The sequence below is a fragment of the Microcebus murinus genome, chromosome 12 (assembly GCF_040939455.1).
Source record: "Microcebus murinus isolate Inina chromosome 12, M.murinus_Inina_mat1.0, whole genome shotgun sequence".
Classification (NCBI taxonomy): Eukaryota; Metazoa; Chordata; class Mammalia; order Primates; family Cheirogaleidae; genus Microcebus; species Microcebus murinus.
Genome location: NC_134115.1, coordinates 9,497,213 through 9,522,401, shown reverse-complemented (window position 1 = coordinate 9,522,401; position 25,189 = coordinate 9,497,213). Strand labels below are relative to the sequence as shown.

The following is a 25,189-nucleotide window of genomic DNA, read 5'->3' as shown; positions in this document are numbered from 1 at the left end:
CTCCAGGCTGCCTCCTCATGCCCTGGTGACAAGTGACAAGCTGTTAAATGGAGGTTTGTGTTGGGTCAGCTACTGTGAAACACAAGGCCTGGTCCCCATGCCCCAGGACTGGCTTCTGAGTGCTTGGGTTGGGGAGCCAGGGTCTGTGGGGACCTCTGCCAGCCCTGGACGCAGCTGGCCAGAAGCCTGTCTGCTGACACTAGGGCAATTAGGGTGTAATCTTCTCTAAATGGTACCCAATTCTGACTAAATCCCTCCTGGCCAGGGATGAATTCCTAGTTTTCTAAAAGCAGCTTAGCATTTGGACACTGCCCAGGGCAGCTGGGGTTCATGGTTGGTGGTGGGACAGCCACTGCAGATTGACGTGGACCTCACAGAGGAGGGGCCATGGGTGACCAGGGGCTGGTAACAACCAGCGCAGCCCCACACTGTTCCCTGTGCGGGCACCTCTGGGGCCCTCGGTCCTAGTGATCCCCATATCTACAAGTGTAGGTGCTCCTAGGGAAACAAGCCCAAAGCCACATGGTGGGAAGGGTGAGCTGGCTCCCCTCAACCTCCTGCCATGTGAGGGACAGATGGGCCTGCAGAGGAGCAGGGGCCGAGCATGTCTGATGACAAGTGACATCTGCTGGGCAGGGTGTGGGCATAGGTGGGGGGCGCACACTGGTCCTTGCCTGGCCCCTGATTCCTGGGAGGCCCCACCCTCTCTTGCAGGGACTTGTGCAGCCTTTCCTGGCTCCTGCTTAACTAGTCCTGAGCCTCCTCACTGCTCACCTGCCAAGTGAGGCTATCTTGGCTCCTTGGGCCTCAGCTCCACCTCCTGCCCTCTTCCCAGTACCCCTCTGCCCTTCCCTGGTCATCCCCTCCTCTGGGAACCACTCTGCTGCAAAGAAGAAAAATGAATTTTGGAGTGAGAAGCCCTATGGTGCCACTCAGGTAAATCATCTGACTTTGCCGAGCCTCAGTTTACTCACCTATGAAATAGGCTGATAAAAATTTCTGCTTTGCAGGACTGCTGTTAAGATCACATGAAATCTTTCTACCTCTCTTCCTTCCTGGGGGTCCTGGAGCCCACATTCTGTGCTCCCCATGTCTACTCAGGAAATGCCCTTTGAACAAAGGGAGAAGGGAATTGGTTTGGGGAAGCTCCTTCTTGGAGCCTCCCCATCCAGCTGGGGGTGGATGGGAAGAGCTGGCTGAGGAGGTGGTGAGGTGAGGTCTCCTGTGAAATGCCCGTGGGGTCCCTTTGGGTGGCTCATTGGGTCTTTGAGAAGGCCCAGGTAGAAACAGGTCTATTTCTGGCTTCTTAGCTGACTTGGATTCAAGTAGAATTGTGCGTGTGGAGCTGGCCAGTTTGCCTGCACGCCAGGATCACTGGAGGGTTTTCAAAAATTCTAAAGCCCAGGCCACACCCAGACCTATTAAATCAGCAGTGTTTATGCTTCCAGAATGATCCCTGTCGGAAAACAAGTGTGGGAAAACAAGTGTCGGAATGCTATCCTGTCATTGCAGTTTACACTTGGGAGTCTGAACCCTCCTTACTCTGCTTGTTGTGATTTGGCCCATGAGTGGGTCCAGTCTCCTAAGCTGAGAACCCAGGGTGCTTGCATGCCCCTCTGGAGTATGTGTGAGCTGAAGGAAGGCCCAGGAGAGGGGCATACCTGGGAGCATTCCTGCCGCTGAGTCACTAGGGGTGTGTTCCCTCCACTGGCTGGTGAGAGAAGGATAAAAGAGGAGATGCCTCAAAGGAACCTACAAAGCCAGCCCACACTATACACTCTGTAGCCCCTGAGCTCCCTGCAACCCCAGCCACACTCAGCCTCACTTAGCCCCACCCTGCAGCCCTAGCACCTGTCCACCCCCAGGAACTGCCTTGCCATCTACCCACTTCTGGCGTGAGACCCATCACCTCCCAGCTATGTCAACATGCCCTCTGTCTGTCCTCCATTCATTCCACAGATACTTCCCGAACACTGCCACTTGCACACTCAATGCTGGGCATAGGGGGTACGCTAGGACAAGCCTTAGCCCTTCCCATGCGAGTCAGTACCACCCTGCCCACATTGTGTGTGTATCTGGGTTGTTGACACTGCCTTCTGCCCAACCCTTCTCTCAGTACCTGTGATCTGAAGTGCTGGCCAAGGGTGGCATGATGTTGGATTAGAGGGAATTCTGTCCTAAACTGGTTGTTGGACTTTTCCTTCCTGTCCAGTGGGTCTAGCCCTCCCTGCTGACCCAGGGACTGACCCCAGGCTCCTGGGCTGTGTCCCTGGAGCTCTGCCCACACAGTGCTGGCCATGAGGGAGATGGAGGTTAGGACCTGGTATAGGAGCCTGGCAGGGGGTGTGAAGGGGCACACCAGCATGCAGATCCACTTCCCCAGCATAGTCAGGGACCTGGCGCAAAGTGCTTTTCCACAGAGCTGCCCAGCTCCTGCCCTGGGCCATGATGCTCTGAGATCAGCACATAGGAGGTAGTCTTGGCAGGGTGGGTAGAGGGCAATTTCCATTTCATCCTCTGGATCCCTGGTGACGTCCTGGCTCTGAGATGTAGTCTGATAGAGACAGTGGGGAAGTCACAGGGCTCTGTCCAGCCCTCCAGAAGGTTTTGTCTTTGTATAAGAGCTTGGCAAGCCACCATCTTGGTGGCCTATCCCTAGAGCTGCCGGAGACCCCCTCCACCGTCTTCCATATTGGTGTGAGGCCCCATTTTCAGTCTAGGCTGCATTTTTCAGTGCGGCCTCTGACATGTTTGGAGCAACTCTGGCTGCTGACCAGGTGATTGTTTTATACAACTCTCATTTTTAAAATTGAAGTACAATTTGCCTATAAGATGCACAATTGTGTACACTCATGTGGCTACCTGCGGTGAAGGTTGCCCTGAAGTGCTCATGCCCTTTCAGTCCACCCACCAGTGCACTGTCTGCCTTCGGCTTGGTGATTAGGTTTCTTCGTCCTTGGTGTGCAGCCTTTGGAGGAACTCACAGACATGCGGGTCAGGAGTTTTCTTGCTTCTGAGCAGTGTCCACTGTGTTATCATACCAGAGTTAGTGGACTCTGGGCATTGGCTTTATTAGCTCTCAGAGTGCAGCCACTGTACACCGTGCACCAGGCTTGGTGTAGACATCTGGCATGTCCTTCTACCTATCTCAAGTGATGTGTGCAGCAAGGCCCTCGTCCCCTCGTGTCCACACGGATGTGGCCCCAGCAGGGAGGCCAGCCAGCCCCTTCATCCAAGCTTTGTTCCCTCAGTAACCTGTGTCTGGGGAGGGAGGGGGACCATGTGTCAGAAGGTAAATGATCCCCACAAATTGTGATAAATGGGGCTCGGGGACCACCATGACTGGCTTCAGCCAGATCTGAATTAATAGGCATTCCACTGTAAGCCCAAGCATTCTAGATTCCAGGTTAAGACCCTGAGACTCACAAGGGTTGAGTCACAGATGTTTACGCCCCTGGGAATGGAAGTTTACAGTTCTCTAGGTGCTTCTGAGGAGCAGGGTGGGTTAGGGCACTGGTCAGATAATCAAGCGCCATGAGTCCAAGTCCAGTCACTACTGGCTTGTCCAACCTCCTCTTTCTTGCTTTTTCTGTTAGCCCACTTGGGGAAGTCTTTATGGAGATGCATGTTCTTAGAGTTCAGTTTCTCGCCTGTGAAAAGAGCTAATGCTTTCCATGAGAGAAGCTGATGAACTTATTTGGGGCAAACTGTGATTTGCAGTGACCGACACCTTGGGATTATTGCCCTCCCTCCCCTAAGCACCCCAAGTTCTCTGGCTTTTCTTTTAATAGCTATGTCACCCTCCATCTTCTGCCCCCTGGGCCTTCATCAGAGCTAGAGAGGTGATCATGGCAGCTCAAGGCTGGAGGGACCTGCAAGGGTAGGGAGGGGACATCTAGACAGAGCAGGCCCAGCAAAGATGGAGACCACGCCCCTCCATTAGGTGGGTCCCAACCCTTGCCACACTGCCTTTGCCTGTCCTTCTCACACACCTTGAGGGCTTTCTGTCTTGGATCCGGGCCCTTACTGGGCTAAGCAATAGGCAGCGATTCCAGCTCACCTTCCACTCATCCCCTGAATCTATCCCTCCCTCCTGGCCCCCCGAGTCCTCCTATCCCTCCCTCCCAGGTTTGGGTTCACTTTCTGCTGATGCTTTGTAGCTACTCTAACTTGTTTTTTCTTGAATTGCTAGCAATGTTGTATGTCTGATTGTGGGATGACTGGAAGTATTTGGCCCTGTGTTAAGCCTTTTTCTTTCCATTTCTTTTCACCATTTCCTGACCAGGCTGTGTTCTTATATCAGGTTTTTCTGACATGCATTTATGGAAGTTTGATCTTTTATCTTACCTCTGATACCATCCATTTCATCAATACCATGTAATTAAATTCCCTGTGGTACATTTGGTTTGGGATTTTATTAATCTTTTCAACTATAATTACATATAGTAAAGTGCACAGACTTTAAGTGTATGTGTGTATGTTGGCAATTGCACGTATCATCCTGGAGTACATCGGTAGGTAGTTAGCACTCATTGCTGCATGGGGTTCGTTTGTATGGATATGCCACACCTCTCTCACTCATTGTCAGATATACAAGCAGCATTAGGGTCATTTTTCACCTTGGGGCTGTTAGACTGTTCCTGTGGATGGATGGTGCCCATTTCTGTTAAATGGAATGGCTAGGGCAGTGTAGGGTGGGCTGTCTTCCAAAGTAGCACAGGGGTGTGTGACAGCTCCTATCCTCACCATCCTCACCCCTGGCCCTTGGTGTCGTCGTTGGTGTAAATACTAGCCATTCTGGGCAGTGTGTAGCAGTAGCTCATTCCCATAGTAATTTGTATTTCCCATAGACCATTTCTTGTGTTTACTGGCCAGAGAGCCTATTTTGTGAAGAGCCTGTTAAAGACCTTTGCCCAGTGCTCCTGTTGGGTGTCTGCCTTTTTCTTATTGAAGTATAGGAGCTCTTTATATATTCAGGATACAGATCCCTTTGCCATCAGGCAGAAGTTCTGACACAGTGGTACAGCAAAAAGAACTGGTGTGAAGAGGGCAAGGGACAGCTCTGTTCCAGCTATGCTTCTGCCCTGTTATGGCCTTGGCCTCCTGAGCCTTAGGTTCTTCCTCCATAAAATGGGAATGTGAATTCTCTTGAGAACTTTGGGATAGGCATCAAGTGAAATAATATGCTCAAAGAGCCATGTAGGTAGTAGCTGTTATTGGTACTATTTAATAAAATTTTTTTTTATAAACCAGGGAGAGACTTCATACCCACTAAAATGGTTCTAATCAAAAGATAGACAATAACAAGTCCTGGCAAGGATGTGCCAGAATTAGAACCCTCCTACATTGCTGGTGGGAATGTAAAATGAGGTGGTCATTATGGAAACAGTTTGGCAGTTCCTCAAAAAAAGGTTAAAGAGATACTACATGACATAATGTTTCTGTTCCTAGGCATATACTTGATAATTGAAAGGATACATCCAGGTGAAATTTTGTAGATGTTTATAGTATCATTATTCATGATAACCCCAAAGTGGAAATAAATCCAAATGCCCATCAAATGATGGATAAACATGCGATCTGTTCATACAATGGAATATTATAATATTTGGTCATAAAAAAGAATTAAATTCTGATACATACTACAACATGGATGAACCTGGAAAACATTATGCTAAATGAAAGAAGCCCGTTACAAAAGGTGACATATTTATTGTATGATTCCATTTATATGAAATGTCCAGAACAGATAAATTTATAGAGACCTAAAATAGATTGGTTGTTTTCAGAATCTTGGAAAGGGAACTGGGGAGTGACTGCTAATAGGGCTGGGGTTTCTTTGGGCAGTGATGGAAATGCAGAATTAATGGTGATGATCATTCTGTGAATGTGCTAAAACCACTGAATGGTATACTTTAAAGGGTGAATATTATGCTATATGGATTATATCTTTAAACTTTTTTTAATGGAGGTAAGGGGGAGAATCTTTTTGCTTAGATAAAAAAGATTTATCTAAATCTTTTAGATAAATTTCACTATTATTCTGAAGTAATCCCCAAAAGATTTGAGGCAGCTTCCCTCTAGGTCTATAGCTGTGGTGCCCACATTGCATGAACTCCACATGACAACTTGAGGAATAATCTTACATTCAACTTATGTTTAGCCCTTCTCATTAGTGTATTTATTAATAAATTAATAAATCTCATGCTTCTAGTTAAATTAATATCTGGGGGTTAATTATTTCTTTTTAGGTCAAGATTATAAATGTAACTTCTCTTTTTTATTATGTATTCCTAACCTGATAATTTAATTTAGAGGATTTTATGGGTGTCTTGGTGTATTTGAGATCACTAAATGACCTTTTGGGCCTATTTCTTAGCACATTTCTAGACAAAATCATCATCTGCAAAAAATTATGGAATTAATTTATCCTTTCTTATGTTTCTTTTTTTTCCTGCTCTTTTTTAAATGTGATGAGAGGGTACTCTGGCCTCATCCTTTTAAGGGGGATAACCCAAATGCATCTTCATTTACTAATGTTTCTCCATTATTTATTAATGCAGTCTATTATTTGTTATCTTTGCTCTTATTTTAAATCTAGGTAGATTTACTATAGCTATAGATGCTCTTTTTATGACATTAAGAAAGAGGATTACCACATCCATTTTTCCAGAGCTTCAGCTGAGAAGAGCTTTAGGACAAATTATAGGGAAAGTATCTTAGCATAGATGGCATTTTCACTTCCTTTTTTTTTTTTTTTTTTTTTTTGAGACAGAGTCTCACTCTGTTGCCTGGGCTAGAGTGCGGTGGCTCAGCCTAGCTCACAGCAACCTCAAACTTCTGGGCTCAAGCGATTCTTCTGCCTCAGCCTCCCAAATAGCTAGCTGGGGCTACAGGCATGTGCCACCATGCCTGGCTAATTTTTTTCTATTTTTGATAGAGACAGGATCTTGCTCTTGCTCAGGCTGGTCTCGAACTCCTGAGCTCAAACAGTCCGCCCACCTTGGTCTGCCAGAGTGCTAGGGCAGGCGTGAGTCACCGTGCCCGGCCTTTACTTCCTTTTTAAACATTAGTTTGTCTGTGACAGAAATGGTAGTTCACCTTCTGACATACTAAATGATTTACTTGTTATGCTTGTAGGCCTACCTGTTTCATAGCAGATGCTGGATATAGATTTTTACAATTGAATTGGTTTACTGCAGTCTTGTGTTCCTGGGTAAGGTCTTATGATCACAGTGAATAATTTTTAAGGTGAATCGTTGCCCTCGTTGGCTGAGTTTTTGCATTCACATTAAGCATGAGATTGATTCATGAGTCCCTCCCCTTTAGAAGGGGAAGATCTGTTGAGATCAGTGAAGGAGTTCATGACATATCTGTTGAACATTCCCATTGAGTTTGCAATGCCCTCCCTTCTCCCTTCTCATTCTTTTTTTGAGTGGATATGGTAGTGGACAGAGATCATTTAGTCCTGGGCCTGGGTTCAAGTCCTGTTCTGCCACACAGCACCTGAACTACCTCTTAGACATGCACTTCTGCCTTGGCTCTGCAGTGAGATGGGCTTGCTGATGCCAATGTCCGTCTTGCCAAGGGCTGCGGAATGTAACCAGCGATGTGGTAGCTCAGTCCTCACATTGCCCACAGGAACTGGAGGGGTCAGTAAGTGCTTAGTTCCCTGGTTTAGGGGTATGTGTTCTGCACAAACCTACAAGCCTAAGTACAATCGTTAGTTAGCAGGTTAAAAAAAATACACTAACATAGTTGCTTTGCTTTTTTTCTTCTGCTTCTGGATTTTTATTGTGTCACTTTCCCTTTGTGAGACTTTTGCCTTGTTACTTTGTTCAGTTTCTAAAATCCTGAGTAGAGAAGCTGTTCGTTTTTATCATTAATGTTTATTTTTAGTGCAGACATCCCGGACCCTTCCCGAGCACAACACTGCTTTGGCAGTGATCCTGAAATTTTGATATGATACTTCTATTTTTTGTTTATTCAGTTTCCTGTTGTTTTGTTCTGTGTGTGCTCTCTGATACAGACATTATTTAAGATCATTTTTTAATTTTCACATGTTTGGGTGCATGCTAACATTTTCTCATAGCTTATTTTTTAGAAGAATTTTAGGTTTACAGAGAATTTTGTAAAATACTGTTTTTATTTTTCTCCCATGGTACACAGACACATAAATGGAATTTATTCCTTTTTTAAGATTGCTTTGATATCATTCCTCATCCCCTTGTAATATCATTTCCTTACAAAAAAGATCTATCTTTAAGAGGTTATGCCTTAGGTCCTGCTGTTGAGTTTTCTGTTCGTGCCAATCCTGATTTGCTTGCTATTGCTGAGCCCTCGATCTCTTGCTCTTTGCCTAGTTGACACTTTCATGTATTTCACACTAGGCTGTTTGGGTCACAATCAGTTTAATCAGCCTTTGATAGTAAGTTTAATCTCTTAATGCTATAAATTCTTTATCTCATATTGTCAAGCTTGTATTTATATCAGCTTAATAGGCCTGAGTCCACTCTTTAATTTAATAAGGCTTGATGCCATTTGGTCTCTTGTGGAGTCCTGGTTACTCAGGACTCTGAACAGCACATAGGGACATCCAGAGTGGAGCAAGTCCCAGTGTGTGTGTGGCCTCCAGTATCTCCCATGTCCTGCAGACCACCTCAGCTCATTTCCAGGTGTTGGAAACACCAGATTCCTGTTTGACTCCATCAAGTGTTCAAGCCCTGTGGCTTTTATGTGGCAGATTTTTAGGGGGCAAATCCATCATTCAGTCAGTATTTACTGAGCATATGACTGGGAAGGCAATGAACATTGGACCTGAGCTGCTGTTTCCTGGCTATGCTGATTTCTCTTCCTCCTTACAAGGAGTAAAATTGCAGGAGAAGAGGAGGGCCTTGCCCCCAAAGGTCACGCCCCTCCCTCAGGGACAGAAGCTAGCAACTACCCTTTATGGACACCCTTGTCCTCCAAATGTGAGGTTTTGGCAGGGATACCACTTCCAAACGGAAGAGGGGATGGACACTTCAGGGGCTTCTCATTGTGGTTGGGGGGAATAGAGAGGCTGGGATGCCGACCATCAGTGAGCAAGTGAGTCTGGTCATTCCGTGATTCCCCAGGATGTGAGGCTTTGGGGTCTTGGCTGACTGACCAGGCTGCAGGCCTGCAGACTTTGGTTCTGGGAGCCCTGATAGTGTCTGCTGTCCCTGTATCACTGACACCCACCAGCGGGCAGTCATACAGTGAGTGCTAATAAGTGCTGTTGGTAAAGGTTTAGGATATGCTGAAGCCAGCCCCTGGTGTTTTCCGACAAGATGAATGCTGAGCAAGGGACATCCCGAGGACACTGCCTTCCTCCCCTCCAGTTCCAGGAGTGGATGAGGATCAGACCTTTCCCCTCCTCAGCTGTGACAAGGAGCCAGCAGCGTTTTTACCTTAGCAGGCAGTGGGAGCGCCTGGCGAGAGTGGGTAGGCCAGGGCAGATGGGCAACTGATGGGATTCCTGGGATGCCTGGCTTGGTTGTTCCCAGGAGGCTGGGCCCACCCTTGTACGCCATGGTAACTGATGAGGGATGAATGTGGGACCAGTGTGAGACCAGCTGGCTGCGGTGGGTGGTGCTGGATCAGCTTAGACAAAGGAGTGGAGGATCTCAGCTTTGTTGTGGAAACTGCGTCCTGGAACTAGTCTGCCTCATTGGAATGCTGAAGCTGGCTCTCCTGGCTTAGCAAGTGTTGTGCCTGCTGTGTCAGATGGCCAAACTGGTTTAGGAAGAAAGAGAATTCCCGGGGACTGCCCTGCCTGGAGGCCTGGTGCCCCGCCCTGCTAGTGTAGGCCTTCTCCATGGAGCCAGGCCCAGTGGAATGTCTGGGGTGAGGGGGTTCTCAGTTCTCAGTTCTTCAATGCAGACCTGTTTCCAGGCCCTACATCAGTTTGTCCAGAAACTGAAGGGTCAGCTTCCAAGAGCTGACTCATGGCCAGCCACATGGCTCTCTTGAGAGGGGAGAGGTGGGTGGGGCAACTTTCCTTTGTAGGTGAATAAACTTATTTCATTAGGCAGTTGTAACAGAGCTAGGTAGCCCCACTGGCTGACTCCAGAGCAGGGATATCTCCTATGTGTGTCCTATGTGTGAATGGAGAGTGAGCTGCCCCTTGGGCATGGGGGCGATGGGGTGGAGGTGGCAGTGGCAGCAGGGACTGACCAACTGATTAGCAGGTGGAGGGGGCAGGCACTGGCCTGGGGCCACTCTTCAAACCCTGTCAGTCCTCATAAATGGGCTGGCAGTAGGTGACTTTGACCTGGTGCCCACGCTGCCTTAGCACATGTAGGGCATAGGAAGGCCTCGCCTGGAGTCATAGCTGGCCAGTGGCAGAGCCAGGATTTGGGCCCAGGTGGCTCCAGATGTGCACATACCTGTTGGCTTTTCTGTTTTGACACTGTGAAGTGCTCAGGGCAGCAGGTGCCTCCTGCACAGTGGGTATCTCTAGGAAGGCTGGGGGGGGTGTCTGTGTGACTGAGGGAGGGCGGAGAAGGGATTCTTGTCTAGGAGTTTGGAGGTCCTGATATGAGAAACTAAGTCTTCTTCTCACCTCACCTTGTCTTGCCTATGTGCTTTGCTCACACTGTTCCTTCTAACTGGAGCACCTCACCCTCCTCCCAGGCTCTGATTAGCTGCTACCATTTCCTCCTCTGCACCAGGCATAGGTCAGGAAGGCAGCCATTCCAGCATATACTTATAGATTTTCTATAATGAACCATAGAAAGTAGCACTTGAAGAGTTGTTCCAGGGTAGTGGGGGTACCCAGGTGATAACAGGAAGCTTTGCTGGTGCCTGTGTCATGAGAGGATAAGAACTGCTGCCACATGGACTACATCTGGCCCACAACCTGGTTTGGCAAATAAACTTATTTTGGGACACAACCGTCAGATAGTCAGTCAGTAGTGTCCTGAAATCAAACTGCAGGAGGCATCTTGGCATTAGAGTCTCAAAGCCAGAAAGACCCTGCTTTTAAACCCAGGAAGACCATTGTTGGTTGTAATCTTTTCCTCTACTTCATTGGCCCGCTTGTTTCTGTATCTCACCCTCTCTTCGGGGTGATAGGGTCCTGAATGTCCAGTGTGGGATCGTTCTAGAGCTACCCAGCTTCCTGTGCACCATGTCTACCCTGGGGTCCATCATGTTGATGCTGGACCAGTGACAATTGTGGATATGCTGACTCTGGAGGAGGTGCTCTCTGTTGGGGATCCAGAAGGCAGTGGGTGCCCTAGAGAGGATAGCAGGGAGTGACTCTCTGAATTTATAATTTAAGGCTCCTGTTGTTGGGGGCTGGGTGGGTGGCCACACAGGTTCTGGAAAGTGAATTCTGTTAACTCACTAAATCCTTACAGCAATGACCTCAGGTTGGTGGTGTTATTAACCCAGGTTATGAGGAAATAGAGATACATCATGATTTGTGCCCGCCACAGTCACCCAGCTGTGCTGTCACAGCTTATTTCAGAGGTGGACCAACTGAGGCAGCAGGGCTTGTTGGCTGCACTTCCCTGAGACGTGGTGGTGGGAATGGGCTCATGCTCGCAGGTGTGCCCAAGGCCTGGCCTGCCCTAACTGTCCATATCCTGGGGGTGAAGTCACTGAGCTCATCTCTTAGATGGGACCCTTGCCATCCTATCTTTCATCCCAAGGCCTTGTCCTGGGCACTACATCATTCCACACTGTGGCCAGACTGTGCTGCCTTGCAAGGCACTGAACTCTTTTTGTGCCTCAGTTTCTCTGTGTGCAAAGTGATAGCTTGTGCAGAGTCCTCCTTATGGAGTGGCTAGAACAGTCTAGCATACAGGGTGTCCTTGATTGAAGGCAGCTGCAGTCACATGATTGGTCCCACAGGTCATGGGTGCTGCTGTCATTTAGGGATGAAGTCACTTGGCTGATACATGGGTGATTCAACCAACTCTTTAGGGCAAGTGAGGAGGGGCTGCCCAAAGGCTGGACCACCCTAACAAGGACTTACTGCCTCCCATCCCTTCTGGGCTCCTGTCCCATGGGGTCTTAAAGTGAGACTCAGGGCCTGAGTAATCAAGGATTGCAGTGAGTCCAGATTCAGTTTGCTGTGTGCTAATGACTAGCAGGCCATCACTGTTTCTGCCCTGCTCCACGAGTGTGGACGGCGAGGTCACAGAATTGAGGTGCTTGCAGAGGTCAGTTGCTGCTTCATTCATAGCCCATCAGGCCTCCCCACCTCTGCCCCCACCCTCCTCCGACTCCTCCTTTCATGCTCTGTTTGATGTGGGGTGGGGTCTGATTGTAGCAACCCTTCCTGCCCAAATCCTCTTCGTTCTCTTCAAATTCCCCATTGCTCACACTGTTCCCTCAGCTGAGGCCACGCTTCCCACCAGGTTTGATTTTGAAATCCTGCCCCTGAGCCATTTCTCCCTCCTGGCCTGGAGCCCCTGCTCCCCTACATTTGACAGACGCAGCCTCCTGTTCAGCCTGTCCTGAGGCCATGCCACTGAGGGAGAACCTAGCCTTCCCAGCCACATCTGGCTCCCCATAGGCACAGATGATTGTGCCATGTCCATATTAGTGTGGCTGAACTTGAAGCCAGTATTCCTGGGGACAGAATAACTTAGGCCAGCAAACAGGCCAGCATCCTTCCCCTAGGCACCTGGCTGGTTGTGACCTCATCCTTGGGCTCACCCAGCCATGTTGGATCTTGCCTGGCCGAGGCAGCTTCAGAGCAGTGGGCAGGGTGTGGGCCTGGAGCCTATATCAAGCACAGAATCCACCATAGCCAGGACGGCCCTTGGGGGACATCACCAAGCCACTGCCTCCCCCCCCCCCCCAAGCCCAGGTGAGCATAGTCCTGTGGTCCAGGAGCATGGGAGCTCAGGCCTTCCTCCTCCCTGTCCCTTTTCTTCCCTAGAGCAGCCAGGGAAGTTTATGGGCAGGTATGGGATAGAGATCACATCTGGGGTCCCTTTCCCAGGCTGGATCTTGATGGCAAGGTGGGCAGAGAGCCCTCCTGTGGGCAGGCAGGGCTCGCACTCCTTAGGGCACTGGCCTGGAGGTGCATAGTGAGGCAGGGGAAGCTGCAAGGACAACAAGCCCACAGCTGGTGACCCCCATGTCAGATGATAAACACCACTTCTTTGAGTGCTTTCTCAGGAGGGGACTAGAGGAGACAAATGGCCTGTGGGAGTGATTCCAGGTATCCTAGTGGTAGGCAAGTTTTGGAATGGACTTGAAAAGCTGCATAGGATTGTGTGAGGTGGCGTTGAGGGCGTTTTGGTCAGAAGTTCAGGCAGATGGTCTGAGTGACCAGGGCACTGTCTCACCTCTCTGACCCTCCGCCTCCTGGCCTATAACATGGAGACAGCAGCCACAGGAATTGACTCTCTGTCTGGTAGGTTTATACTTTCCAGGTTTAGGGGTATGATGCTTCAGAAACATTTGCGTTATTTTTTTAAACAGCTTTATAGTAAACTATATATATTTATTCAGTGTAAGTTTTCATATAAGTATATGCTCACAAGACCCTCAGTGTAACCAAGATAAGGGACATGTCCCTCACCTCACATGTGTCCTCATTTTTTTTTTTTTGAGACAGAGTCTCTCTCTGTTGCCCCAGCTAGAGTGCTGTGGCATCAGCCTAGCTCACAGCAACCTCAAACTCCTGGGCTCAAGCGATCCTCCTTCCTCAGCCTCCCGAGTAGCTGGAACTACAGGCATGTGACACCATGCCCAGCTAATATATATATATATACACACACACACACACATATATATATATATATATATTTTTTTTTAGTTGTCCAGTTAATTTCTTTCTATTTTTTTTTAGTAGAGACAGGGTCTCACTCTTGCTCAGGTTGGTCTCGAACTCCTGAGCTCAAATGATCTTCCTGCCTCAGCCTCCCAGAGTGCTAGGATTACAGGTGTGAGCCACCACGCTTGGCCCTCGTTTCTATTTTTAATCCCTCCCCATTCCTCCACCCTCAGGGGAACACAGTATAGATTTAGTTTCATTGTATAGTTTTACATAAATGGACTTATACAGTATGTATTGCTTTTTGGTCTGGCTTTCTATTAGATGATTTTGAGATGTATCTGTTAACATTGTGTATCAATAGTTGATTCCTTTGCTTACTGAGAAGTATTCCATCATAGGGATGCAGCACACTTTTTAAAAAATCCTTTTTCCTGATGGTTATTCAGTTTCCAGTTGGGTTTGTTTTCCCTATTACAAATATACACATTCCTGTGCAGGTCTTTGTATGGACACATGGTTTTATTTCTCTTGGATAAGTACCTAGGAGTGGTTGACTATGCTGTGCATTAGGTATATACTTAACGTTTTAATTTAAGAATCTGCCAAATTCTTTTCTAAAGTTATTGTACTGTTTCACCTTCCCCATCAGCATCATATAAGAGTTTCGGTTGCTCCACACCTGTGCCAACACTTGGTAGGATCAATCATTTTGATTTTAAACACTCTAACAAATATGTACTAGTATCTCATTGTAATTGTAATTTGCATTTTCCTAGTGACTAATGATTTTAAGCATCTTTTAATGTGATTCTTTCCCTTACATATATCTTCTCAGTGACGTATCCGTTCAGTTCTTTTGCCCATTTTTTACTGGGTTGTTTTCTTATTATTGTGTTTTGAGAGTTCTTTAGATATTCTGGAAACAAGTAGTTTATCAGATATATGATTTGCTAAGTTTCTGTCTCATTTTATGACTTGTCTTTTCATTCTCTTTTAACATATATTTCAAATAGCATATGTCCTTAATTTCAAAGGCCAATTTTCTGATTTACAGATCTTGTCCAAGTTCACAAACTTTTTCTCCTATGTTTTCTTCTGGAAATTTTATACTTTTAATATTTCAGCCTGTGGTCCATTTTGAATTAATTTTCATATATGGCATGAAGTATAGCTTGAAATTCATTTTTCTAATATGAACATTCATTTTATTCAATTATCATTTGCTAAAAGATTATCCTTTTGCCACCAAATTGCTTTGTCAAATCAGTTGACCATTCTCGTGAATTTATTTCTGGATTCTCTATTCTTTCAGTAGATCTGTTTCTCTACCTTTATGCCAATACCTATATCTCTTGATTACTGTAGGTGTATAATAAGTATTGAAATCAGGTAGGGTCAGTCCTCCTAACTTTTTCTTTTTCAAAACTTTGGTTATTCTAGATTTTTTGAATTTCTATATGAATTTTAGAAACAGCTGGTCAGTTTCTACAGAAAATCTGAGATTTTGATTTGACATTGTGATGAATTGATAGAATAATCTGTGGAGAACTGATGTTTTAACAGTATTTAGGCCCATGAACAAAGTGTAGCTCTCCCTTTGTTTTGTTGGTTAATTTCTCTCAGCAATATTTTGTGAGTTTTAGTGTGTAGGTCTTGTGCCTATTCTGTCAAATTTAAGCATTAAAGCATTTAATATTTTTGATGCTATTATAAATAGCATTTGTTTAAAATTACACTTTCTGAAATAAATTTGACTTTTATATATTGATCTTGTATCTTGTGACCTAACTAAATTCACTCATTAGTTCTAGTAGCTTTTTTGTAAATTCCTTCAGATTTTCTGCGTAGGCTGTCATGTAGTTTATGAAAAGAAATTTTTACTTCTTCCTTTCAAATTGGATGCCTTTGTTTTGTTTTTGTTTTGCTTCATTGCACTGCAGGCTGGAAATTCAAGTACAATGCAGAAGTGACGTGATTAGATTCCATTCTTCACCGTTAAGTAATGTTAGCTGTGAGGTTTTTGGAAAATGCCCTTTATCAAGTTGAGGAAGTTCCTTTGTGTTTTGCTAAGAATATGTATCAGGGGTGGATGTTGAATTTTGTAAGATCATTTTCCTGAATCTTTTAACATGATAATATGGTTTCTCTTGTTTGTTAATATACTGAATTACATTGATTTTTTTCTAATGTTAGTTAACCCTATATTCTTTGAGTAAGTTCCATGTTACCACGATGCCTGATTGTTTTTATAAATTGGTAGATTCTGTTTGACAAAATTTTACAAAGATATTTTTTGCATCCATGTTCATGAGGGGTATTGGTTTATAGTTTATTTTTTTTTTTTGTACTGCCTTTGATTTTGGTTACAGGGTAATGCAGGGCTCATAAAATTAGTGGAAAGTATTTCTTCCTTTTCAGCTTTCTGGAAGAGTTTGTGTAGAATTGGACTTATTTCTTTTTTTAAATGTTTCATCTATTCATCAGTTTAAACTACCTGGACCCATAATTGCTTCAATAGATATAGGACTTTTCAAGATATCTGTTTGTTTTTGTTTTTGTTTTTGAGACAGAGTCTCACTCTGTTGCCTGGGCTAGAGTACCATGGCGTCAGCCTAGCTCACAGCAACCTCAAACTTCTGGGCTCAAGCGATTCTCCTGTCTCAGTTTTGTGGGTAGCTGGGACTACAGGCATGCGCCACCACCAAGCCTGGCTGATTTATTTACATATATATAGAAATATATGTAATTATTATTTATATATTATTATAATATTATTTATATATTATTATATATAAATATATATATATATTTTTTAAGATGTCCAGCTAATTTCTTTCTATTTTTTTTTTTAGTAGAGACAGGGTCTTGCTCTTCCTCAGGCTGGTCTCAAACTCCTGAGCTCAAATGATCTGCCCACCTTGGCCTGCCAGAGTGCTAGGATTACAGGGGTGAGCCACCACGCCCGGCCTATTTCTTTTTGAGTGGGCTTTGATAGTTTGTGTCTTTCAAGGTATTTATCCATTTCATCTAAGTTGTCAAATTTATTGGCATAAAGCTATTCATGACATTCCCTTATTATTCTTTTAGTATCTGTATAGTGTTAATATCTATATTTATAGTGTTCTCACCTGTTATTCCTGATAATGGTAATTTGTGTCTTCTGGTTTTTTACCCCCTGATTAATGTGGTTAGAGGTTTATCAATTTGATCTTTTCAAAGAGCTTGCATTTGGTTTCATAAGGTCTTGTCTATACTTTTTCTTATTTCATTGATTCCCACTATGCTCATTATTTCCTTTTTTCTTACTTTGGGTTTCATTTACTCTTTTTCTAGGTTTTTGTTTCTTAACTTTTTATTGAGGAAAAGCATATAGAGCATAAATCATAAATGTGAATTTTTACAGGCTAACCACCCCTATAACAACCACCCAGATAAAAAATCAGGATATCACAGCCCCAAAATCCATCCTCAAGTGCCTTTCCAGGTACTAGCTCTCCCTCATTCCAAGGGTCACCACTATCCTGACTTCTAACAGCATAGATTAGCTTCAGTTACCCTTGGAACTTTATTTGTATGTGGAATCACACAATGTATATTCTCTTTTTGTGTCTGGCTTCTTTCACTCAGCATTATGTGCGATTCATCTCTGTTGTCTATATGATAAAAGTTTATGCATGTTTCATTTCTGTATAGTATTCTATTGTGTGAATATATCACAATTTATTTATCCTTTTCCTGATGATAGATACTTGGGGACTCTGGTTTGGTTTTTGTAAATAATGCTTCTATAAATGTGTCTTTTCATGCATTCATGTAAGTGTCCTGCTCAGTATATGCCTAGGAGTGAAAGTGCCAAGACCTAGAACAGGAAGGTGCGTGTTTAGCTTTAGTAGATACTATTTTCCTGAGTGGTGGTACCAGTTACACTCCTGCACCAGAGTATGAAAGGTCATGGGGTTTTAGGCAAGGAGTGGCAGGCTATCTCCTAGTTCACTATTGATACTATGAAATGTTTATTGAGCAACTAAATGAATGAATATATAAGCACGTGTGAAAAGGGAGACAATTCTAACTGAGCTAGCTGAACTCTTCTGAGCAACACTCTGTTGTCAAACACCATCCTGGGCCTATCTATAGTACCTGGTCTGTTTTTTAAGATGGAAACTGAGGTTATTGGTTAGACTGCTCTTTTTAACTAAAATAGGCATTTGGTGCAATAAATATCCTCCTAAGTACTTGCTTATTGACGTGCCATAAATTCTTACATACATTTCATTTTCATTCAGTCAAAAATACTTTCTAGTTTCCCTTTTGACTTCTTCTTTGACATATAGGCTACTTAAAAGTGTTATTTAGTTGCCAAATACTTGTGGATTTTCCAGAGATCTTTTTGTTAATTCTTATTTAATTCCATTGTAGTCAGAGAACATACTTTGTATGACCTAAATCCTTTTAAATTTGAGACCTGTGTAATGACCCAGAACCTGATCTATCTGGGTGATTGTTCCATGTATACCTGGAAAGAATATTGTATGCCATTGTTGTTGGGCTGGAGGGTTCTATAAATGCCAATTAGGTCAAGTTAGTTAATAGTATTACTCGTATCTTTTATATCCTTACTGATTTTCTGTCTACTTAGTCTGTCAATTATTGAAAGATGGTTTATCAAATTCCCTAACTATAATTTTGGATTTGTCTGTTTCTCCTTGCAGTTCTATCAGATTTTGTTTCATGTATTTTAAAGCTTTGTTATTTGGTACATAAACATTTAGGATTATATTCTCTTTGTGAATTGATCCCTCATTATACTGAAAAGACCTTCTTTATCCCTGATAATATTCTTTGCTGTGAAATCTACTTTATCTGATATTAATAGAGCCAGCCTAGCTTTCTCTTGATTAGCATTAGCATGATTTATCATTTTCCATCCTTTTAACTATTGTAACAACTTTTAACAGCTTTATTTATTTATATAATATACTTAGCATGTAATTTACCAATTTAAAATACACAATTCAGTAGCATTTAGTTTTTTCACAGAGTTGTACATCTATCACCACAACAATTTTAGAACATTTTTATTAGCCTATAAAGATACCCCACACCCCTAGTTGTTACCCCCTCCCAACTCTACCCCCAGCCCCTGGCAACCACCAATTTATTTTCTGTCTCCATAGATTTGCCTGTTCTGGACACCTCATGTAAATGGAATCATACGGTATGTGGTCCTTTGCGACTGCCTTTTTTCATTTAGCATAATGTTTTCAAGGTTACTCTGTGTTTTGCTATGTATCAGTAATTCATTTCTTTTTATTGCCAAGTAATACTCCTTTGAGTGGATGACCTTTTATTTACCCATTCATCAGTTGGTGAACATTTGGGTTTTTATACTTTGGGGCTATTATGAGGAATGCTGCTGTGAACATTTGTGTACAAGTTTTTGTGTGGATGTATGTTTTCATTTCTCTTGCATTTATACCTAGGAGTGGGATTGCAGGGTCATATTAATATAATTCTATGTTTCACCATTTGAGGATCTGCCATACTATTTTTTTTAACAATAACTGTGTTATTTTACACTCCCAGCAGCAGTATATGAGGATTCTTGGTTTTCCATATCCTTGCCAACACTTATTTTCCATTTTTTAAATTATAGCTATCCTAGTGGATGTGAAGTGCCATCTCATTGTGATTTTAATTGCATTTTCCTAATGGCTAATGATGTTGAGCATCTTTTTTTTGTGCTTGTTGACCATTTGTATGTCTTCTTTGGAGAGATGTCTATTCAAGTCCTTTGTTCATTTTTAAATTGGGTTGTTTATCTTTTTATTATTGAGTTGTAAGAGTTATTTATATGTTCTGGATACTATACTCTTATTAGATGTATGGTCTGAAAAATTCTCCTATTGTATAGGTTGTATTTTCACTTGATAATGTCCTTTGATATATGAAGTTTTAAATTTTGATGAAGTCTAATTTATCTATTTTTTTGTTGGTTGGTGGTCATGCTCTTGCTGTCTTATCTAAGAATCCATTGCCAAATTCAAGGTCATGAAGATTAATCCCTATGTTTTCTTCTGAGAGTTCTATAGCCTTAACTCTTATATTTAGGTCTCTGATCCATTATGAGTTAATTTTTGTATATGGTGTAAGATAGGAGTTCAATTTCATTATTTTGCATGTGGATATCTACTTGTCCCAGTATCATTTGGTGAAAAACTATTCTTTTATAATAGAATTATTTTTGTACCTTCATCAAAAATCAATTGAAAAAAAATATATATATATATATATAAATGGGTTTATTTTTGGTCTCTATTCTGTTCCATCAGTCTCTATGTCTATCCTTATATCAGTACCACATTGTTGGTCACTGTAGCTTTGTGTTAAGTTTTGAAATTAGAAATTGTGAGTCCTCTCACTTTGTTATTCTTTCTCAATATTATTTTAGCTATTCTCAGCCCTTTGCAATTCCATATGACTTTGCAAATTGGCTTTTGCATTTCTGCAAAAAAGGCGTTTGGAATTTTGATAGGGGTTGCATTGACTCTCAAGTTAATTATCTTTTAAAGAGACTTAAATAAATAAGAAAAGTCTTTTATATTTGCCCATATAGTTGCCATTTCTTCCTTGTAGATCTAGATTTACATGTGGTATCATTTTTCTTCTACCTGAAAGATTTTAATTAAAATATCTTTATTTAAAACACAGATCTGCTGTTAATAAATTCTTTCATCTTTTATATGTCTGAAGTCTTTATTTCACCCTTATTTGAGAACAGTTTTCACCGGGTAGAGCATTCTAGTTAACAGGTTTTATTTTGTTTTTGTTAACAGTTGTTTTTAAGATGTTGCCCCACTCTGTCTTGGCTTATCAGAGAAATCTGCTGTCATTCTTATCTTTTCTCTTTTTCTACAAGTCATGTATCCTTTTTTCTCTGGCTGATTTTAATTTTTCTCCATATCATTGGTTTTAAACAATTTTATGGGGGGGAGGGGGGCATGGGCAATATATGTAACTTTAATACTTATACCCCCATAATACGTAAAAATAAAAAAAATTAAAAAAAAAACAATTTTATGTTAGGCCTTAGAGTAATTTTCTTCATATTTCTTATGGTTGGGGTTGATAAGCTGGTAGTATTTGTGGGTTTATAGTTTTCATCAAATTTGGAAGATTTATAACCATTATTTCCTCAGATATTGTTTCTATTCCCCTCTCTTTCTCTCCTTTGGGGATTCTAGTTACCCATGTACTAGGCTCCTTGAAATTGTTCACACTTAACTGATGCTCCATTCAGTTTTTTTGTTTGTTCATTTGTTTGTAGACTTTTTTGTTTTCATTTTGGGTAATTTACTGTGTTTTTACGTTGACTAATCTTTTCTTCTGCATTGTGTATCTGTTGTTAATCCCATTGAGGGTACTTTTCATCTTTAGAAGTTCGATTTGGATCTTTTTGTATTTCCTTTTCCCTGCTTAGTGTATTCAGTCTAACCTCTGGTCCCAAACTTGTGAGATTCAGTTCTGCTACCTGCTTTCACGGCCCTGTCTACTGCCCTGTGCCCGGGTCAGGTCTGAGTGCTGTTGATTGATGTTTTACGCCTCATCTTGGATCTCCCCTCCTCCAGCCCCCCCTTTTCCTTTGCCTGCTCAGTGATTGGTAATTGGATGCCGGACTATGGATCTCACCTGTTGAGAGATGGATGTTTTTGTATGCCTGCATGAGCTTTGTCTTGGAATGTAATTAAGTGACTTGGAAACAGATTGATCTTTTCAGGTTTTGTGTTTAAGCTTTGCTCTGTGGATCAGAGCAGCATTTAATCCAGTCTAATTTTGTCAGACCCTGGGAGTGTTCCACCTGCTGCCTGTGAACCAGGAGGGCTCTCCTCTGGCTGTGAGGAACAGGTACTGATTTTAGCTTGCGTGAATAGTGGGGATTGTTCCCTCCATCTCTCTGGGTGGGTCTTTCCCCACCTTGGTGGTTTCCTCACCCCATACTGACTGGTCCTTAGTGAAGACTCTGTCCCTCTGTCTGCAGTTCTGCCCGTCTTTGCTGCCTTGCTGCCATCTTTCGGTCCCTTTTCCTTGACGGGTTCTGCCAGGCCCTGCCTCAGTCTCCCTTTCTGTGCTGTGTCCAGGAAGTTCTTTCAGGGGGTGAGAGCGTTCATGTAGCTCCCTCATCCTGTCTCTCACCACCTGGCACCCATAACTTGAAAACTGCTTATTACTTATTCATAGTCTTTAATTTTCAAAGGTGGGTTTTTTTTTTTTTTTTTTTTCATTTTTCATGCTGGAGGTAGAAATCTCAATTTCATGTTTTTGAAAAGCCACCCAAGCTGTTTGTGGGCTGTAAGCTGGGAGTGTTGGTGGATAAAAAGATTCAGGGCCCAGGCTGGGAGGCCTGGACTTGAATGATGTGTCATAGCATTTAGCTGTCGCACCATACGAAAGACACTGAGACAATGTCTGTGTCCCCAACTCCAGGTTCATGGACTTATTCTGAGCAGCCACATGCATCAGAAGGCCTAGCTGGTCTGGCACTGCATTGGCCTGCAGCCTACAGCCTCCATTACCCAATGAGGGACTTGGGGCCTGGCTGCCACTCAGGCAGGGAGCCCTGGATTGGGGCCAGCTCTGTGTCTGGCCTCCCTTGTGGTCTCGGGTGGTTGGCCAGGATGGGATAGGTACTGTGTAGATGTAGCAACGTGTGATTTGGTCTTTCTCTGCGACCAGAATGGAGAACAGAACAGAAATCACAGAGCTGAGTTGATTTCTCTTGAAAAGAAACTGGTGTCAGAGTTTCTTTGGAGTACCCAACAGAGTGGGCTCTGTGTCAGTGGATGTGGGACAGATGAGGAAGACCTGGCCTCCTAGGGAGGGAGCGTGGGTGATGCAGGCCTTGGCATGGGTCCCAAGTCCCTGCATGTGGTCCCAGTGTCAGTATTGGTCTTCCTGCTGGGCCGTGTCATCCTGTTGGCCTTATTTAGGGGACTTCCCCACAACACCATAAAGCATGCACGTTATAGCACTTGTCGCCACGTGCCACAGAATGCATGTCACTGAACAGGTACCACAACACATGTGTCACTGCACATGTTACCACACATGCTATTGCACATGTGTCAGCACACATGTCTCTTCCAGGCAAATCTGTGTGTGGTCGTCGCAGTGCTGTAAGGTCAGACTGTCTTCCCCTTGGTTCCCCTCTTGGCCCGGATCCCTTTACTCGACCAGATCCTGGTTTCTCTTTCAGTCCTGTTAGGAGGGAAATGAGTTACTTGCTATGTTTTGATTTATTAATATTAGAAACTGTCCTCAGTAACATATGTGGCTTTGCACATTTCCCCAATGTTTTCTTGTACTGAATTCCCAGATTTAATATTAAGTAGTGAAATGAGTGAAAATGTTCCTTTTTCTGTCTTAAGAAAAAAAAAAAAAACATCCTTTTTCTTGCTCTTCAGTAGCCCCTCTCTTGATCTTGTTTCCTGCCATGAGCCAGGAGTCCTCTAAAGAGATAGGTCCCCCCTGAGAGTTCTGCTGTGGGGTAGCCAGTGGGAAGGGGGCCATTGGAGGTGACACACACTGCAGGCCCCTAAGAGCCCCATCCTGCCGTATTGGCTACGTGGGGTGGTGGGCTATGGGATGGGAGGGGAGGGGACGGCATCTGCTGAGGGACTGGCTTCTTGCCAGGAGCATACGATGGGAAGCCAGGCTGGCCTGGGTCCAGAGAAAGAATGTGGCATAGCTGCTGACCCTCGGGTGTGGGGGCAGGCAGGCATCCTGGACTAGGCCAGCACCCCCCTTTTTTTAATGTTGCTTTCACCCGTAAGATGTCCCTGAGCCCCAGGGTCTTGTATCCCATTGCCACATGCAGCCCAAGGCCCTTGCTTCTCATCTGTCTATCTGGAACATGCTCGTGTGTTCCCTCTGGGCCCAGGCACCGGCTGGACAGAGGGTGGCACACCTTGCTGGCCTCTCTGGCTGACTCTTACCATCGCTGCCTTCGTCAGGCCTGGGCTCTGACCACCCAGCCCAGATTTCTCCCAGAACAGTGAAGGATGGGCTGGCATCAAGCAGCAGGATGGCAGACTCCCTCTGCCACTTACATGTGGTAGCTTGTACACCTACCTGAGCCTTCATTTCACCACCTGGAGTGGGGAGGAGGTGGGAGTTATGCCCCCTCTGCTAGCCTCCAGCTGCTGTCACACGTGCCCACTGCAGCACCTTGACCCCACACTCATTGCTGCCATCACACACAGTAAAGTGCGCTAGCCTCAGGTGCTCTTTGATGTGTGTTTGCATAAGTACATGCCACAGACCCACTTCCCACATTGAGGGAGCTCCCTCCCAACCTGCTCTTACCACGTTTGTCACTGTGCTTGCTGTTAGCTTGGGTCTCCATTGCTTGGTGGCCCTGGTAAGCCCATCTCATGAGTGTCTTAACTCCTGATGCAGGCCTTCGGACAGGCACACACAAACCACAAGAAGGTAGCTGCGGACGGGGAGAGCCGGGAGGAGACCCTGATCCAGGAGTCGGCCTCCAAGGAGCAGTACTACGTGCGGAAAGTGTTGGAGCTGCAGACGGAGCTGAAGCAGTTGCGCAATGTCCTCACCAACACGCAGTCAGAGAATGAGCGCCTCGCCTCGGTGGCCCAGGAGCTGAAGGAGGTGAGGGGGTGAGGAGGGACCTCGTCTGTCACTGCAGTGGTGCTGCATAGCACATGTGGAGGCTGCAGCCGGGCGGTCTGTCTTGTTCTTGCTCCCCTGGTCTCATCCTCCACAGCCCATGTGGTGGAAGGGGCAGAGACAGACACGTGAGCTCCACCATAACTGGGTTGCTTCTGTCTTGTTGGTGAAGCAAGTCCCATGAGTAAGCCTAGAGCAAGGAGGTGGTCAGCTGGGGAGAGGTGTGGTCATCCCCTTGTGCAGGCACAGGACTGGTATCCACAGGGACGATCCTTGACATTGGAGTCCTCCCTGCCTAGGAAATGTTCTGTGTCACTCAGGACCTGCACTGTGCCAGCTGTGGATAAGGAAGCAAACCCAAATGTTCTATGGGGACTTGAGGTAGGATGTGTATGTCTGAGGATTAGGGGTGGGGGCCACCACCAGTCATCCCAGTGGCTTCACCCTTGCCTCATGTATACAGCAGGATGCTTTAAGGGAGGGGCTAGGCAAGTAGTCCCCAACTCTACACTAGAGCTGGTGTGAGCCACAGGTCCCCATGGGCAGCTGTGACTATGCACAGGCCCTGCATGTAGAAATGGACTGTGGTGTAGGATCATGAGCTTGTGAGTGCAAAGTCAAAGGGACCAGCTCAGTTCTTGGACCCTGACAGGGACAAAGGGCAAAGGATCAGCTGCTCATAGCCTCAGAAGCCCAGGGCCTAGAGTCATGGAAGGTTGGGCAATCCAGGGAAACAGTGTG

General features: G+C 44.6%; 1 protein-coding gene across 2 annotated transcripts in view; it reads left to right on the top strand.

Moving 5' to 3' along the window:
* The window catches only part of BICD2 (BICD cargo adaptor 2), a 54,353-nt gene that overhangs the window by 13,510 nt on the left and 15,654 nt on the right, over window positions 1-25,189 (top strand). For both annotated transcript variants that reach the window (XM_012747160.3, XM_012747161.2), the window contains exon 2: window positions 24,218-24,430. In XM_012747160.3, the coding sequence (XP_012602614.1) occupies window positions 24,218-24,430 (213 nt within the window). The remainder of the gene's footprint in view (window positions 1-24,217; window positions 24,431-25,189) is intronic.